At 51.6% G+C, this 13893-nt stretch overlaps 2 protein-coding genes and 1 long non-coding RNA gene across 6 annotated transcripts in view; 2 read left to right on the top strand and 1 right to left on the bottom strand.

Moving 5' to 3' along the window:
* Positions 1-13893, top strand: part of LOC107076020 (uncharacterized) — a 41355-nt gene that overhangs the window by 20682 nt on the left and 6780 nt on the right. The gene's annotated exons all lie outside the window — the stretch shown is intronic.
* Positions 1815-5455, top strand: LOC138243436 (uncharacterized). Of its 4 annotated transcripts, XM_069199043.1 has the most exons (5): positions 1815-2317; positions 2774-3136; positions 3568-3693; positions 3865-3926; positions 4785-5455. In XM_069199043.1, exons 1-5 carry the CDS (start codon positions 2272-2274, stop codon positions 4914-4916), a joined length of 729 nt encoding a protein of 242 aa, XP_069055144.1. In that variant the 5' UTR covers positions 1815-2271; the 3' UTR covers positions 4917-5455. The 4 variants fall into 4 exon arrangements, with proteins under 4 accessions (XP_069055144.1, XP_069055142.1, XP_069055143.1 ...); XM_069199041.1 differs by having other exon boundaries at positions 3568-3926; XM_069199042.1 differs by lacking the exon at positions 4785-5455 and having other exon boundaries at positions 3865-4746.
* On the bottom strand, positions 9274-13494 carry LOC138243437 (uncharacterized). The gene is made up of 2 exons (XR_011192125.1): positions 13443-13494; positions 9274-9598 (listed from the first exon to the last, which is right to left on the bottom strand). It is a non-coding gene; the product is annotated as an uncharacterized lncRNA (long non-coding RNA).

The raw sequence follows: 13893 nt of genomic DNA, 5'->3' as shown, positions 1-13893 counted from the left end.
AAGGCCGTCTTCGGGCGAGCGGAGATCGAGCGAGCTGCACCAGCTCGACCCGGAAATGTAGTCCAGCGCATCGTCGTCCATCCGGGGCAGCGCATCGGAGTCAAGCAGCACGGGATCGACACCGGGGACGCGCGGCCCCCCCGCACTCCGCCCCGGCGGATGGCCCACGCCAAGCGGGCGGCCGCGGAGCAGACGGTCCGGGAGACTGTGCCCTCCCGCTTTGTTTTCGTGTGGACTACCGGAAGCTGAACCAGGTCACCCGGAAGGACTCCGATGCGCTGGAGTACATTTCCGGGTCGAGCTGGTGCAGCTCGCTCGATCTCCGCTCGCCCGAAGACGGCCTTCTCCACCGGCCGGGGGCTCTGGCAGTTCACGGCCATGCCTTTCGCACCGTGTAATGCCCCGAGTGCGTGGTGTACCGGAGGTCCGCCCGGGACCTCGCCAGCCCCGCCTCACGGAGAAGGGGCGGCGTTTCGTGGGGGACGCGGACTGCAAGAGGCACGGGTGGGGCCTTCCCGGACCCGCCGCTGCCCTGTGTGCTGGACACGGACGCCAGTGCTACGGGGGTGGGCGCCGTGCTGGCACAGGAGGGGCCGGACGGGGAAGAGGGTCGTCGCGTAGTTTTCCGGCGGGGGTCTCGCCACGCTCTCTCGCGGAGGCCCTGTCTGCTGTCTGATGGAGGAGATCAGTGACCTGACCATCACAGCCAGATTAGCCGACCAAGTTACTGGTGCAGCTGTCGGACATCCCCGTCAGCCAGTGCAGGAAGCCAGACTGGCCTTCCACATTTCATCGGTATTTTAGCAATTTCTAATAAATAAAACTACTTTTTTATATCCAGGTGTGTTTTGTTGACTTTACATCTACACTCCCTTCTGTCTCGGCTCTTACTGTGTGTAAAGATGCTGATCTGTAGCCTCACAGATCCTGCCATTTTGTTTTTATTTCTACATTCTCTCCGAGTAGTGACCACCCAGGTGGGGCTGCACATTGCGGGGGGTGGAGGGGATCCCCGTTACATGTAAAACGCTTTGAGTGGAGTGTCGAGAAAAGCGCTATGTCGTGTGAGGATTATTTTAATTACAATTATTTAAGTTCCTGACCACTCGAGGGCGGTGTGACGGAGATGGACGAGACGGAATCTGCATTAGTTTATACAGTTACCGTACCAGATTCCTTGTCGTCATCTCCTACTGCACCCCGCTGCTGATGTGAAACAGGTGATCTCTCACAGCTTGTCAGCTTGTGGACCGCGACGCGCTCAGCTTTTAAAAGTCACACACACACACACCTAGCGGCGACGAGGGACAAGCAGACTAGAGGTCTTCACACTGGTTCGCACGCGTTCCGCCCCACGCGTGTCCGAGAGCGGAAACGACACGGTCTTTCCTGTGCCGGCTGAGCCTGAACGCTTCGAACACGTTTCCGCACGGTGATCTTATAAAGAAAAAGAGCGTCTCTGTATTTTTATATTTCCATTGTATGTCTCGCCTTTTGATTCTGTACGTTTCTAACAGAACGTAAATAAAAAAGGAATTCAACTTTAATAGAGGGAGCAGTGTTAGACCATTCACGTTTGTGGATAAAATATTTATCTAAATATTTAATATTTAGATTAATGATACAAACATGTCCTTTATCCCAATCAGATCTCACAAATTCACCCACAGTCACAGAAACGCGCCAGGTCCTTGTCATGCATCGTGTTGTGTGTGTGTGTGATGTCCCCAGCCTGTGTAAGGATGTATCTATGTGTGTGTGTGTTGCACAAAGACACAGTTGTGGACTTCCTGTGACCAGTGAGACAGGCCAGCAGCCCGCCCCCGCTCCACCTGGGTGAAGTGCTTGCTGTGGTTTTGAACTCAGCTCGCTGAAGTTCCAGTGGGGGGGATCAGGTCTGACTTGTGTGAAGATACACCCCAAGAGCTCCCGCACGCTGCGTACTCCAGCCCCGTTTGAGCCGCTGGGATCTGGTTTTATTGAGCTTTTCTGCGAATGCACGACCCCCACCACCACCACCACCAAAGGGCGTCGGAGCAGTTCGGGGGTCCGGACAGCACAGCTCCCTAGTTGCAACAGCTCTGTCCCGTCGAAGGCCGGCGTCCGGACTCAACTGCGCGACCCGCCAACGGTGGGAAAAAACGCCCTTTTATTGGGGGGGGGCTATTCAGGCGGCTGGGACGGCCAGCCAGAGGAAACGAGACGTCGTCGTCTCCGGTGGTCTGAAGCCCAGCCACTGCCCTGGACTAACTGGCCCTGGATCGGGAGGAGATGGACGCGCCGGCGGCGGCGAGAATCGCGCTGGTCTTCCTCACCTGTGAGTAGGCGAGCGTCCCTGTCAACTGCGCCTCTTCGGGGTTCATGCACGGCCGAACCGGACCGGACCGGAGCGACGTTGCGAGCAAAAACGCCCCGTACGTGCGGCACTCAAGCCGCTTGGCGGGCCGCGCTGGGGCCGAGGGCGCTGCTTTGGATTCGCTGTGCGGCGGAAGCGACTCTGATGAGCAACATCGTGTTTTTTTTTCTGATAAGCGGGGCATCCTCGCTCCTGAAACAGCAACGGGGCGTGAAACGTGTTTCCCTCTTAGTTCTGGGTACCAGTCGCGAACCGGTACTTCATAAGGCCAGCAGTCTGAAATAAACCGCACCGATGAGCTTCGGTCCTCTGTAACTGTCCTGTTAGCGAGCAGTGTACCCGGCCGGATCTGAAATCAGCCCGCCAGCCCCGTCCTGCCGGTGTATGAAAAGGACTGACGCGAGTTTCCTGTCTCAGATGTCTGCACGACGCGGGGGCTCGGGGCCGAACCGGCCGCGGTCGTGGAGCTGCGGGTCCGAGCCGGAGACACGGTCACCCTGCCCTGTGGCATCAGGCACCTGAAGGAGACGCTGTGGATGATACAGCGGCCCCTGGAGGTGCCGCTCATCGCCGCCGTCGGTCAGGTCAGCGGCTCCCAGGTCAACAAGGAGGTGGAAGAGGGGTACCGGTCTTGCCTCTCCCTCGTCCTCGAACCCTCGACCCTCTCCGTCAGCCTGACGCTCGCCAACCTGACGGAGTCCGACCGGGCGCTGTACTACTGCGCCGACAGAGTCGGCGGGCGGCTGAGCTTCGGAAACGGGATGGAGCTCGTCTTCCCCGGTGAGCCCCAGTCACCGCCCCCGTCATCATCTCTCACCGCCCCTCAGCGCGGATCGCTCTGTCCTCAGCTCTCTGATCCGTTTTGCGGGCAAGAATACAATCGTTAATCTGCCGTCAGCCCTCCGGGAGAGCAGTACGTTGTGCTGAGGTCGGGTTTATGCAGTAGATTTACAGTTTCCCCCCTAATTTCAACGACCAACCCCACCTTTTCTTTACCGTGCAGTGTCCTGGGCTCCTGTCAGCGTGAGATACATAGAAGGACATTTAAAACTGAGAACTGGAGGCTCTTCTGTACACAGAGGGGGGTGGGGGTGGGGAACAAGCTGGCCAGCCCTGTGGTTGAAGCCAATACTCTGGCACAATGGGGTTTCATTAGAGAGGTTCCCAGTCTGGTCCCAGTACCCTGACGACTGTCTCCTTGTCTGTCGCAGGAGGAGGCCTGGAGCGTTCCCCACCCGTTCACCTCCAGCTGTCCTGCCTGCTCGTCCTGCTGTCGGCTCTGCCTCTGAGCGCCCTGGTGTCCTCTTACTGCGCCTACTGCCTGTTCGCGAGAGACGGTACGGCCGCTCGGCCCTGCTGGACAGGACCGTGTCCAGCTCAGTGCACTGTAAATCATGACTGGACCTCACGCACCAGGAACAGGGATCCTACCTGTGAGAGCTGGTGTTCGTTCTGCCAGCTGCTGTGTCCTGATCTTCCTAACCTCCTGCTGCAACGTCTCCTTATAGCTCCGGAGCTGTGTGTCGCCTGTCGGAAGAGATCGAGGGCAAGACGTCAGCCCAGCATTCTGGTAATTCAGACGTTACACTTTCTAGATCACAAGACAGCAACAGAACGAATCGCAAAATCTAAAGGGCAGCCATGCTGGGGCTCTGGGTTCAATGATGGACCTGGGGTGCTGTCTGTGTGGAGTCTGCATGTTCCCTTCATGTTGGTGTTGGTGTCATCCAGGAGCTCCAGTTTCCTCCCACAGTCCAGAGACAGGCTGGAGGGCTCATGGTAGAATAACTGGCTTAAGTGTGTATGTGAGTGTGTGTCCTGTCTAGGGTGTGAGTGTCTGTGTGTGTCCTGTAATGGACTGGTGTCCTGTCCAGGGTGTGTGTGTGTGTGTCCTGTGATGGACTGGTGTCCTGTCCAGGGTGTGTGTGTGTGTGTCCCCTGTGATGGACTGGTGTCCTGTCCAGGGTGTGTGTGTGTGTGTCCTGTGATGGACTGGTGTCCTGTCCAGGGTGTGTGTGTGTGTGTCCTGTGATGGACTGGTGTCCTGTCCAGGGTGTGTGTGTGTGTGTGTGTGTGTGTGTGTGTGTGTGTCCTGTGATGGACTGGTGTCCTGTTGTCCTGTCCAGGATGTGTGTGGGTGTCCTGTGATGGACTGGTGTCCTGTCCAGTGTGTGTGTGTGTGTGTGTGTGTGTGTGTGTGTGTGTGTGTGTGTGTGTCCTGTGATGGACTGCTGTCCTGTCCAGCGTGTGTGTGTCCTGTGATGGACTGCTGTCCTGTCCAGCGTGTGTGAGTCCTGTGATGGACTGCTGTCCTGTCCAGGGTGTGTGAACATGACACAAGCAGGGGGAGCTCAGGACAGGCTACAGAGGGGCTGAGCTGAGCTGGCCTCTCACTCCTGGTTTCCCTGTGGTATCGCCCCCCCCGCAGGCGGCGACAGCCAATCAGACGCAGTACGAAAACGTCGACGTGACCGTGCCCCCGGCCGACCCAGGAACAGAGACGTCCGCAGGACGAGACCCGTCTAGTCTCTCCTCCGGGCTGCAGTCCGGCCGGAAATGAAGAGAGAGCGCTCTTCGTGCTCCTTATCCCACCCAACCCGAAGCCACGGGGATCGGCTCCGCTCCCTTTGTCCTTCGTGTGACTCAGCCCTGTGTTTGTTTTGACTCTGAAGACAGCATGTACGAGCCGAAATAAACACAGGCCGTGCCCAGCTGCGTGTGCCCACCTTGTTCTCTGCAGAAATGCACGAAATGCCCGGCCCTCTCCTCCCCCTCGGGAAACCAGGCCGAGGGAGAGCGCGGGCTGAGAGAGTCCCCACGCTGCTGAAGAGGCAGGGTTGAGACGGGGGGGCTCAGCCCGCAGAGGGGACAGAGAGTCTGTGTAGGCTGGCAGGAAGGGACGGGGGGGGACTGCGCTGGCGTAGGTGTGTGTGGGCCAGCAGGAAGTAGAGTAAGACAGCGACACAGCACCGGCCTCAGCCCTGAGCAGGTCGCCATGCCGCTGGGGCAGGGAAGGTGGAGCTCGTTCTCGGAGGTCCAGACAGAACGTCCCAGCCTGTGGCCTGACAGGACAGGCAATGTGTGTGTGTGTGTGTGTGTGTGTGTCACCTGGGCTGAGCTGGAGTCTGACGCCCCCTGTCTGCAGTTCGGGAGTGAAAGGGTCTCCTCCGTTTTCCCAGGCTGCTCGAAAATCCACATTTCTCCTGCCTAGACTTGGGAAAGACTCAGGAAAGCTGAGCGCCGTTCTAGTGAATCCTGGAACCGAGTCCGGTTAAGGGTTCGGCTCTGTGCCTGTGAGGGGGGCTGGGAACCGACACTGTGGGTGTGTGTGTCCTGGATCATGATAAGGAACAACCAAGGTAGACACAGCGCCCCCTGCAGGACCAAGACCTGCAAAAATCAGGTGGTGAAACCTGACAGCCTGACCTGCCCCTCTCCCTGGATCCTGAGGTCACTCTGAGCCGACAGCTGGACTGTACCTGAACAGCCAGAAACTGGGACAGGACCTTCCCAGAGGACTTCATGGCTACTAGGAGCCAATCAGAGCAAACAGAGACGTACACACACCTGGGTATTCAAATCTATCATTATTTACTACAATACTGGTCCTACTTATACGGGGGTCAGCATTAGTAAAATCAATAATAAAAAGTGAGAAAATAATAAAAATGATTGTTATGAATATATACAAAATACAATTAAGTAGAAATTAACTCATTTTCAGAAGTTACATTCCAAACGTGTATACTGCATCTTTGAAATGTACACAAACTATGAGGGAATAAAAACTTAGTTTTATTGCACTGAAATGTGGAAGGAGCTCAAGTTTACTGTGCAAAAGCTGGTCTGGCTTCCTGCACTGTCTGACGGGGATGTCTGACAGCTGCACCAGTAACTTGGCCGGCTACACTGGCAGTGATGGTCAGGTCACTGATCTCCTCCATCAGACAGTAGAGCCTCCTCCAGATTCGACTGGTCTTCAGGATCAGCTGGGGTCGACTCTCCTCTGAGCTCCAGGACTGTCCATTCTTCTTCACCTGCAGGAGGCAGCTCACCATCATCCTCCTCAGATGGATATCCCGAGTCTCTCTTCTGCTTTCACAATAACTGTGCCTGAAGTTATTCCTGCAGTAACACTGGGAGAACTGGATCCACCAGGAACTGGAGTAGAATGGAGTTTAACCACTGGAACAATCTCACTTCCTATACCATAGTCTTACTCCATGCGCAGGAACACAGCATCACTGAGCCTCTCCGATCCCTCAAGGATTCAGTTTTCTTTATGGATATTAATATTGTTGCTTTCAGCTGGTATAATGTTTCTCTCCTCTCTCATCTTCCACCGGTTCTTAAAGCAAACAGCACCCAGTCAAGCACAGCCACTATCGCAGAGGCTTTAAAGGCGAGTGGGAGGGGCAGTCACTCACTGCCGAGGGGAGGAGCTCCTTTCTAAAGTTTATTTTCTAGAAAATCAGAAAAGGCCATGACGTCTTCCCCGGTCTCAAACTTTTACTATAACCTCACACGCTTAAACAACAGAATGATCTCTCATATTACTACAACACACGTTTCACCCAGCGACTCGACACAATTCGCAAACGAGGGTCGGTCTTCGTCTGTGACAACCCGCAGCCCCTGAATACACACTTCACAACAAAACTACACGCTGAATCCTTAAACTGAAACGGTGACAGCGGTAAACGAAACTTCAGACCTTTTAAAAAAGCACCTCATTACTTTGGGATTACGGCTCTTACCTAAATCAGACAAACACCTCGGGGGGTTTGCAGAGATGTGTGCAGGTCGGGGTACAGCAGGCTGGTAGAGAGGCGCTACTCCCTCCCCTGGTTGGTTACTCGTGTAAAACGCTGGGAATCCCCTTCGCTGAAGTTCCGCACCCGGGACAGATATCACCTCCCTTAGAGAAGCCGCAGTTAAATATTCAATACCCCTATAAGGCCCTCCCCTCGGCTCCCTAGGCGAGCCAATCACAATGTAAAACAACATCCGTACAGGACACGCCCATCAATCCGCTTTAAGGCTTAAGGGGAGGTTACGCTCATACGCTCTCAGTCGCTCTGGTTCAGTAGCGGAGCTAGTTTGCATACGGTATCTTACAATGATTTTTTTATTAGCTTGATCAGACGTCCTGACCCCGCAGTCTGGAGACAGTCTGACTCTCCTGCTCCACACTGCTGCTCCAGTGGAGGTGCTGTTTGATCCTGCAGGATCTGCCCAGTCACCCGAAGTCTTACTGAGCAGCGCAGGGCTCCCTGACCACGGGGTGCAGGACTCTGATACTGCGCTCCCTCACACCAGCTGATCAGGGGAGCTACACAGAGAGGGACCTTCAGGAAAATAATATCAGCACTGCGATCGTCACTGTGGGAGGTGAGTCTGGACACTGTGCTGCTGGTTAACTCCTAAAAAGTAACGCAGGCCTGGAGTTGGTGTAAATCACGTTCACGTCAGGTCTAATTACAGGAGGGGTCCAAGCACATGTGAATAGTTCCCTACAGAACAGAGCTCGGAGGTCAGCATGTTCCTGAAGATGGACAGAGATGAGGTTTCATCTTCTCTCCTCAGTGTTTCCTGGCCCGGACCCGCCTCGTGCCCGGGCTCCTGTGGGAGCGATCGCCAGTGCTGGCCTACTGCTCGGAATTCTGGCACTGGGAATCGGGAAGAGGATCGGAACTTACTCGATCTGTCAGCGGATCGGGCCGGGGGGCGTCTGGCACGACAGCAGGAGCTCGCTGATCAGTCCTCCAGCCCATCGGCTCTAGTCAGTGGCTCTAGTCCTGTTGTCACCAATGGGCACTGCTTGAGGGTGTGAGGGGGGTTAAGACAGTATTTTGGGGGGGTAAGAGAAGGACTCCACTTTGGGGGTCTTAAGGGAAAGGTACACAATTTCACAGCTTCATTATGTCTGCAGGAGAGGATTAACTCTTTCTGCACCAAGTGTGTTTTACAAGTGTGAATAGCAATTAATGTCTGGGGTCTCCAGCGTCACTCAACAGGGACCCAGCCACTTAAACCACATGGAGCCCTCCCGTCAGCCAATCAGTCCCTGCTATTCACAGGGCCCCAGCCTGCCATGCCATGGGCAGCATGAAATAACTACGCTTCCCAGCATTCCTTCCCCTGTGCCTTAAAAAGCACGGGGATCCCCATGACCTGGGAAGAGCTTGGAGTTGAGAGTCCAGAAAAGTGCTGTATAAGGAATTATTTACTAAGGCTCATGACTAGAGTGGTGGGGCCTATCATGTCAACTTCACTCAATTGCTGTCAGAGGGTAATTTTAGTTTGACATTTCAGCTCTTCCTGACATTCTTTGAGGATTGGGCTTGGGGCTTTAAAGGAGAGGGGGTAGCGCACCTGTACTGTCTGTTACATCGTACCCAGTTCTGGGTCTCCTGAGAACTCCTATCTCCCAAACATACCAAGCATACCAAGAGAGATCGGCAGCTCTTGTGAGCCTGATCCTGCCTGTCCTGATGATCAGCCTGGATTAAAGAAAACAGCCCACTGCTTGAGCATGTTGAAATCGGTTCTGTTGGACAGGTATTAGACTCTTAGAGTAATGCAGCACCTTTTACAGAAAGCTGACAATGAACACAGAACAGGACATAGACTGGGACATCATGCCCTCTTCCCAAGTTTTTCCTTTCTAGCGGTATACAGTACACCCATTTATACTCAGAGCTGTATCAGTGTGTTCAGGGGTGGGAGAGCAGGAGTATCTACATGTCTGCTGAAGTCTGACCACCTGGACTGGGGCAAGAGACAGACTGGCTGCGATCCCAGTTTGCACTGGAAGTGATGATGGATATTCCCCAGAATACATCACACTGGGCCAGGGCACCTGCTTACACTACAGAATAGTTCCAGAATAAAGTCATGAGCACAAACACAGGACGGGTTTTCTGAAAACTTTATTTAGAGATGAAAAGCAGAGTTAAATACAAAGCAACTTTATTCAAAATTTAAATTTAAGAAAAAGTAATTCAAGCTTGGTGAGTTCAGTAGATGGATTTACTGATACTGGTCTAAGAGGGTGAGGAGAATCACTGACTCTCCCTGACAGCCCCCTGTCTCTCACCTTCCTCCCCCTGCGCTACAACACCTCCAGCCCGCAGTCTTCCTCCTGTCCACTGCTGGACAGGCCTCCTCTACTGGGCCAGGAGCTCAGCGGTCATCCCAGCCACAGTCACCTACTCCCAGCCTGTCCTGAGACACCAGAGCCTGATGAAGAGTAAATATTGAACACCATGTTAGTACACAGTCACAAATGAGAGGAGGCCATCTAACCCATTTGGTAATAAATAGCTGATTGATTGAAAGAACTTGAGAAGCCAGGGTATCGGCTTCAACAACATGGCTGGCCAGCTTGTTCCCCACCCCCACCACCCTCTGTGTACAGCAGAGCCTCCTGTCCTGACTGGAGGAGCTCACCCAGCTGTGTCTGGAAAGAAGCCAGGGTATCGGCTTCAACCACAGGGCTGGGCAGCTTGTTCCCCACCCCCACCACTCTCTGTGTACAGAAGGGCCTCCTGTCCTGACTGGAGGAGCTCGTCCAGCTGTGTCACGGTGTATCAGCTTCAACATACAACAGCATTTCTCACATCAGAATTAATCTCAAACAAAAGTCAACACCCAAAACATTTTTAAACACTGTCACCCCTTGGTCATGGCATTGATTTTAGTTTCTGAAGAAGCTGTTTTTAAAGTAGTTCTCCCAAGGGTGATGGATTTATGAGAATGAACATTTCAGTAAAGTGTAGTTCACACCCAACAATGTAAAACCAAACAATCAAATGACATTAATGTAACATTTTTCTAAATCTCATGATTGCCTTGTAAATTATAACACTTTTAATCTCTTAAGTGTTATTTAAATATTACAAGTAGCTATGGAGACTTAAAATGGAAAAAATATCTATACATTTTCAATAGTCTCCTAATCCACATCCCCTGTGATATCAAGGCTCTCTTCCAAAGAATTATTTCCAGTTTCATCAGTTTTCCAGTTTCAACAATAGAAATTAAAACGTTGCAGTTCTATTTACAAGCACAATAAATCTTTCCAAGTTTCACGCTGTACAGTGAAAATCACAAAAACACTGCAGGAAAACAATTTCAAGTACTCGCTGCGACATGAGAGTCTATATATTCGACTTAAATATGAACGAGTGGCATCGCACATCTTTAGCATACCTCAGAATGGCTGCACTCAACAGTATTCAGACCGAAATGTACCCAGGAAATGTTTTAACCCTCTGATGAGTGCAATGCCTTTCCACACATGGCGGGAAACGTTTTGAGATCCTGAAACCTCCTACACCCCGCGTCCTCTCACACAGGAATAACACCGACGGCGTGTGCTCTGCGGGTCCCCTGTGATCCCCCTCTCCGCTCGAAAGAAACCGGCTGTGTTTAAAGCGTCTCTTCATAAGGCCAGGGGCGCGCCCTTCCAACACGGCGCCCTCCGGAAGTAAACAGGCCCGGTTACCAGGCAATGCGCCCGCGGCGCTGCGTCTGTGAGGTCACATGGGTCCGGCCTCCGATTCCGATTGGCTGAATACTGAACAGGGGCGGTCCACCCGCGAGTTTTTGAATTTCGATAGCCAGTATTCAGTTACCGTGTTACCAGGCGTCTAGTCCTCCGCATACAAAAGTGAGTAGTTTTTTTTTTTACCGTTCGGGCTGTGAAATGATTAAAATTAAGTGTCACCTCATTCATTACCCGCTTAATCACGAGCACATTATAATAAATATTAATAAAATGGTGTTTTACCGACACTCGTTTGTTCTACAGTTATAAAGCTTTGCCTCTCTCGTGAATAATTTTCTCAGGTTTGTAAATGTGCTGAAATTAACTGAAAGTAAAAGATGCACTATGCGTCCCGTAGCTGGAACCCGATGTTTTTTCCCCATCATTTTTGGGAAACGGTTTAGGCTTCTGCTCGCTTGTTATTAACTCGATGTTGATAATGTGCTGGAAGTAACACGAAACTAAAAAAAAAAAATCAGCGAACTCATCCATCAGTTGCCGATCTAGTAGCGAAAGAACGAGATCCTGGTGTCTTTTCAAAGGAACTGCCTCTTTCCTTGTATTTTACCTAACGGATTAGTTAAACCAGCCGGGATGCTGTTTTTATTAGCTCTGATTTAACTCCCTCACTCCCGTCATTATCGCAGATCCCTCGTCATGAAGGTCCCGAGGAGCGCCCTGACTCTGCTCTTGTAGGTAAGACACTGGAGCTTACTAACTTCTGTCCATCGCGTCTCTTCATAAATAAAAGTGCGTTGTCAATATGGCGCCCTCTGAGGAACCACCGCCCTGACCAGCCAGCCAATGAGCGCCCAGAGACGGCGTCACGTGACGCCGGCGCTCTAGCGGCTGCGGTGACGTAAACAGTCTCGAACAACTTCCTGGTCTCACTCCTCCCTTAACGGAGATAGGTCGGTCCCCTAACCGCCCCGAGTATGTACGAGGCTTAGAAAATGACCCAGTATAACGGGTTGTGTGCCGGTCCTGGAATTGTCTCTCTCAAACCAGCACAGGAATAGCCCTCAGATGACATTTTTTCTGCCTTTGGCTGCGTTATTCCAAACTCAAATGTACCTAAAGTGAGCGTTTTCTAAAAGATGTTGGAGGTTCGGGCTTCAAGCTTCAGGGACTGAGCAACAGTAGTTTCATTCCTCCTATTGTCGTGGTTTAATGCGGTGTCATCTAATGCCATATAAACGCGAAACTGAGAATTACATTTAAACATGATAAGGCACCTAATTTCCACTCCATCTGATGTTGACAGTTGTGGTTAAGGTATGGAGCCACCAAAGCCAAAAACACGAATATGAATGTGTTCCCCTGGGTGAAAAGCTTCGTTGCAATAAGATCAAGCTGTTCTAAGATTACTGCAATCTCTCAAATCTAAAATTAAAAAGGTATTACATATCTGTACACCTTTCATGAAAGCAGACTGACTCGATCCGACCAAGTCAGACATCTTCCCGGCGGAAGAGGTAACCGCAACGTTATTTTAATACAAAGAATCAGCACTGTGATTTAAACTACATTTGCCCACAAAACACGACTTCCTCGTTAGCAGCGATCCTCTCAAACCCTCTGCTCTCGCCCGTGGGTTATGACATCACGGCGACTCACAGGACTCCCACTAAATTCACAACTCCGGGCTTAATTCCAAATGTGAACACTGTCTATCTCATCAGTATCGCTCCCCCTTTTAAAAAGGGGGCAGTTCTTTCATTTTTATCAGCCCATCTTCCACGGCTTTGCACAATGTAGTCAATTTTCCTGCTGAATGCAACTGCCATAGAAATTAGCAACACGCGAAGGTCTCTATAGGATTGTCCATAATTTCCCCAGATAATACGCATACGTGGTTGATGACACAAAAGCTTTTAGCCGCCATATCTGAAGGTGAGCGTGTGCAAGGAAAACGGCAATCAAGATCGAAACGGCAACGTGTGATCCGTTTCAAGGTCTGTAAGATCTTGAAACAGAATGATCTGTAAGAGATGTTTCTGGAGCTAGCACCTCGTACCACCAAATAACGAAAACTGGGTTTACCAAAAACTAAACCACAACACTTGTATTTTTTTTTCTGATAGCATTTTGCTACTTGGCCTGGTTCAGACGTTGTATTCATGCGCCGTCCAGGAGCATATTTCTTCTCCATTTTGTAGTAGTTGGCAGCATCTCAAAACATACCAAACCACCCCTCTAAGGCTTGACAATCAACCTGTGTAAGTTAAACACACAATACTCTCGAATCCGTAAAGGGGAAACGTACGGATTCCTATAATGTATAATCATAACATACAGAAATAACTATTTGACTCCTTTACAGTACAATCTTTAATTGAAACTGGCCGCATTTGCAGCATCGGTCCAAACGTGTTTCTAGTCCAGATTACAATGTGGAGAAACTAGAATTAATCGTGCCTCGCAAAAAAGAAAACGTCTAACGCTCATATTAATCAGATTTGTATCATCATAAAACACCACCTGTTAAATAAACGAGCGACAAGAAATGTTTTAGAAACGAGGCTTCTGTCTTACCCGTGCTGGTGCGGCTCGCCTCTCCCTCCGCTTCCAGTACACTGTAACGGCCATGTGAGACGCGGTATGTAGGAGGGGTGGGAGGGCACTACGCCGCTTGAGTCTCATTGGCTATCGTCACACGCTACTCTGATTCTGATTGGCTGACGTGACTCCATCTGTGAGGTTTTGAATTTCTTGGCGGTTGCGGTCACGTAGGCAGTTTCCACCCTGCTTCCGGGTTGCCGGGCATTCGGCGAGCTGCGCCGGTTGATTCTCATTGGCTAACGTCACACGCTACTGGTCTGCGCTCTGATTCTGATTGGCTGACTAGTGACACAGGGGCGGTACATGGGTCCGCTCTACAGGAAGAGAGCACGCGAGCAAGACGGACTGGATACTTATTAAACTGCACTGGACAATGACGAAATTCAGACACTGTTGGACACGTTTCTAAATAATCCATATCAGA

This window comes from Lepisosteus oculatus, chromosome 14 (assembly GCF_040954835.1).
Source record: "Lepisosteus oculatus isolate fLepOcu1 chromosome 14, fLepOcu1.hap2, whole genome shotgun sequence".
NCBI classification, from domain to species: Eukaryota; Metazoa; Chordata; class Actinopteri; order Semionotiformes; family Lepisosteidae; genus Lepisosteus; species Lepisosteus oculatus.
Note: the sequence above shows the minus strand (reverse complement) of the source record. Positions and strands in the feature narration are given on the sequence as shown.

Excerpts from the sequence above, each read along its gene's own strand:
- LOC138243436 (XM_069199040.1), top strand. The coding sequence starts at position 2,272 with ATGGACGCGCCGGCGGCGGCGAGAATCGCGCTGGTCTTCCTCACCT. Across the intron at positions 2,318-2,773 it reads CGCGCTGGTCTTCCTCACCT|ATGTCTGCACGACGCGGGGG; the intron begins GTGAGTAGGCGA and ends TTCCTGTCTCAG. Across the intron at positions 3,137-3,567 it reads GATGGAGCTCGTCTTCCCCG|GAGGAGGCCTGGAGCGTTCC; the intron begins GTGAGCCCCAGT and ends TGTCTGTCGCAG.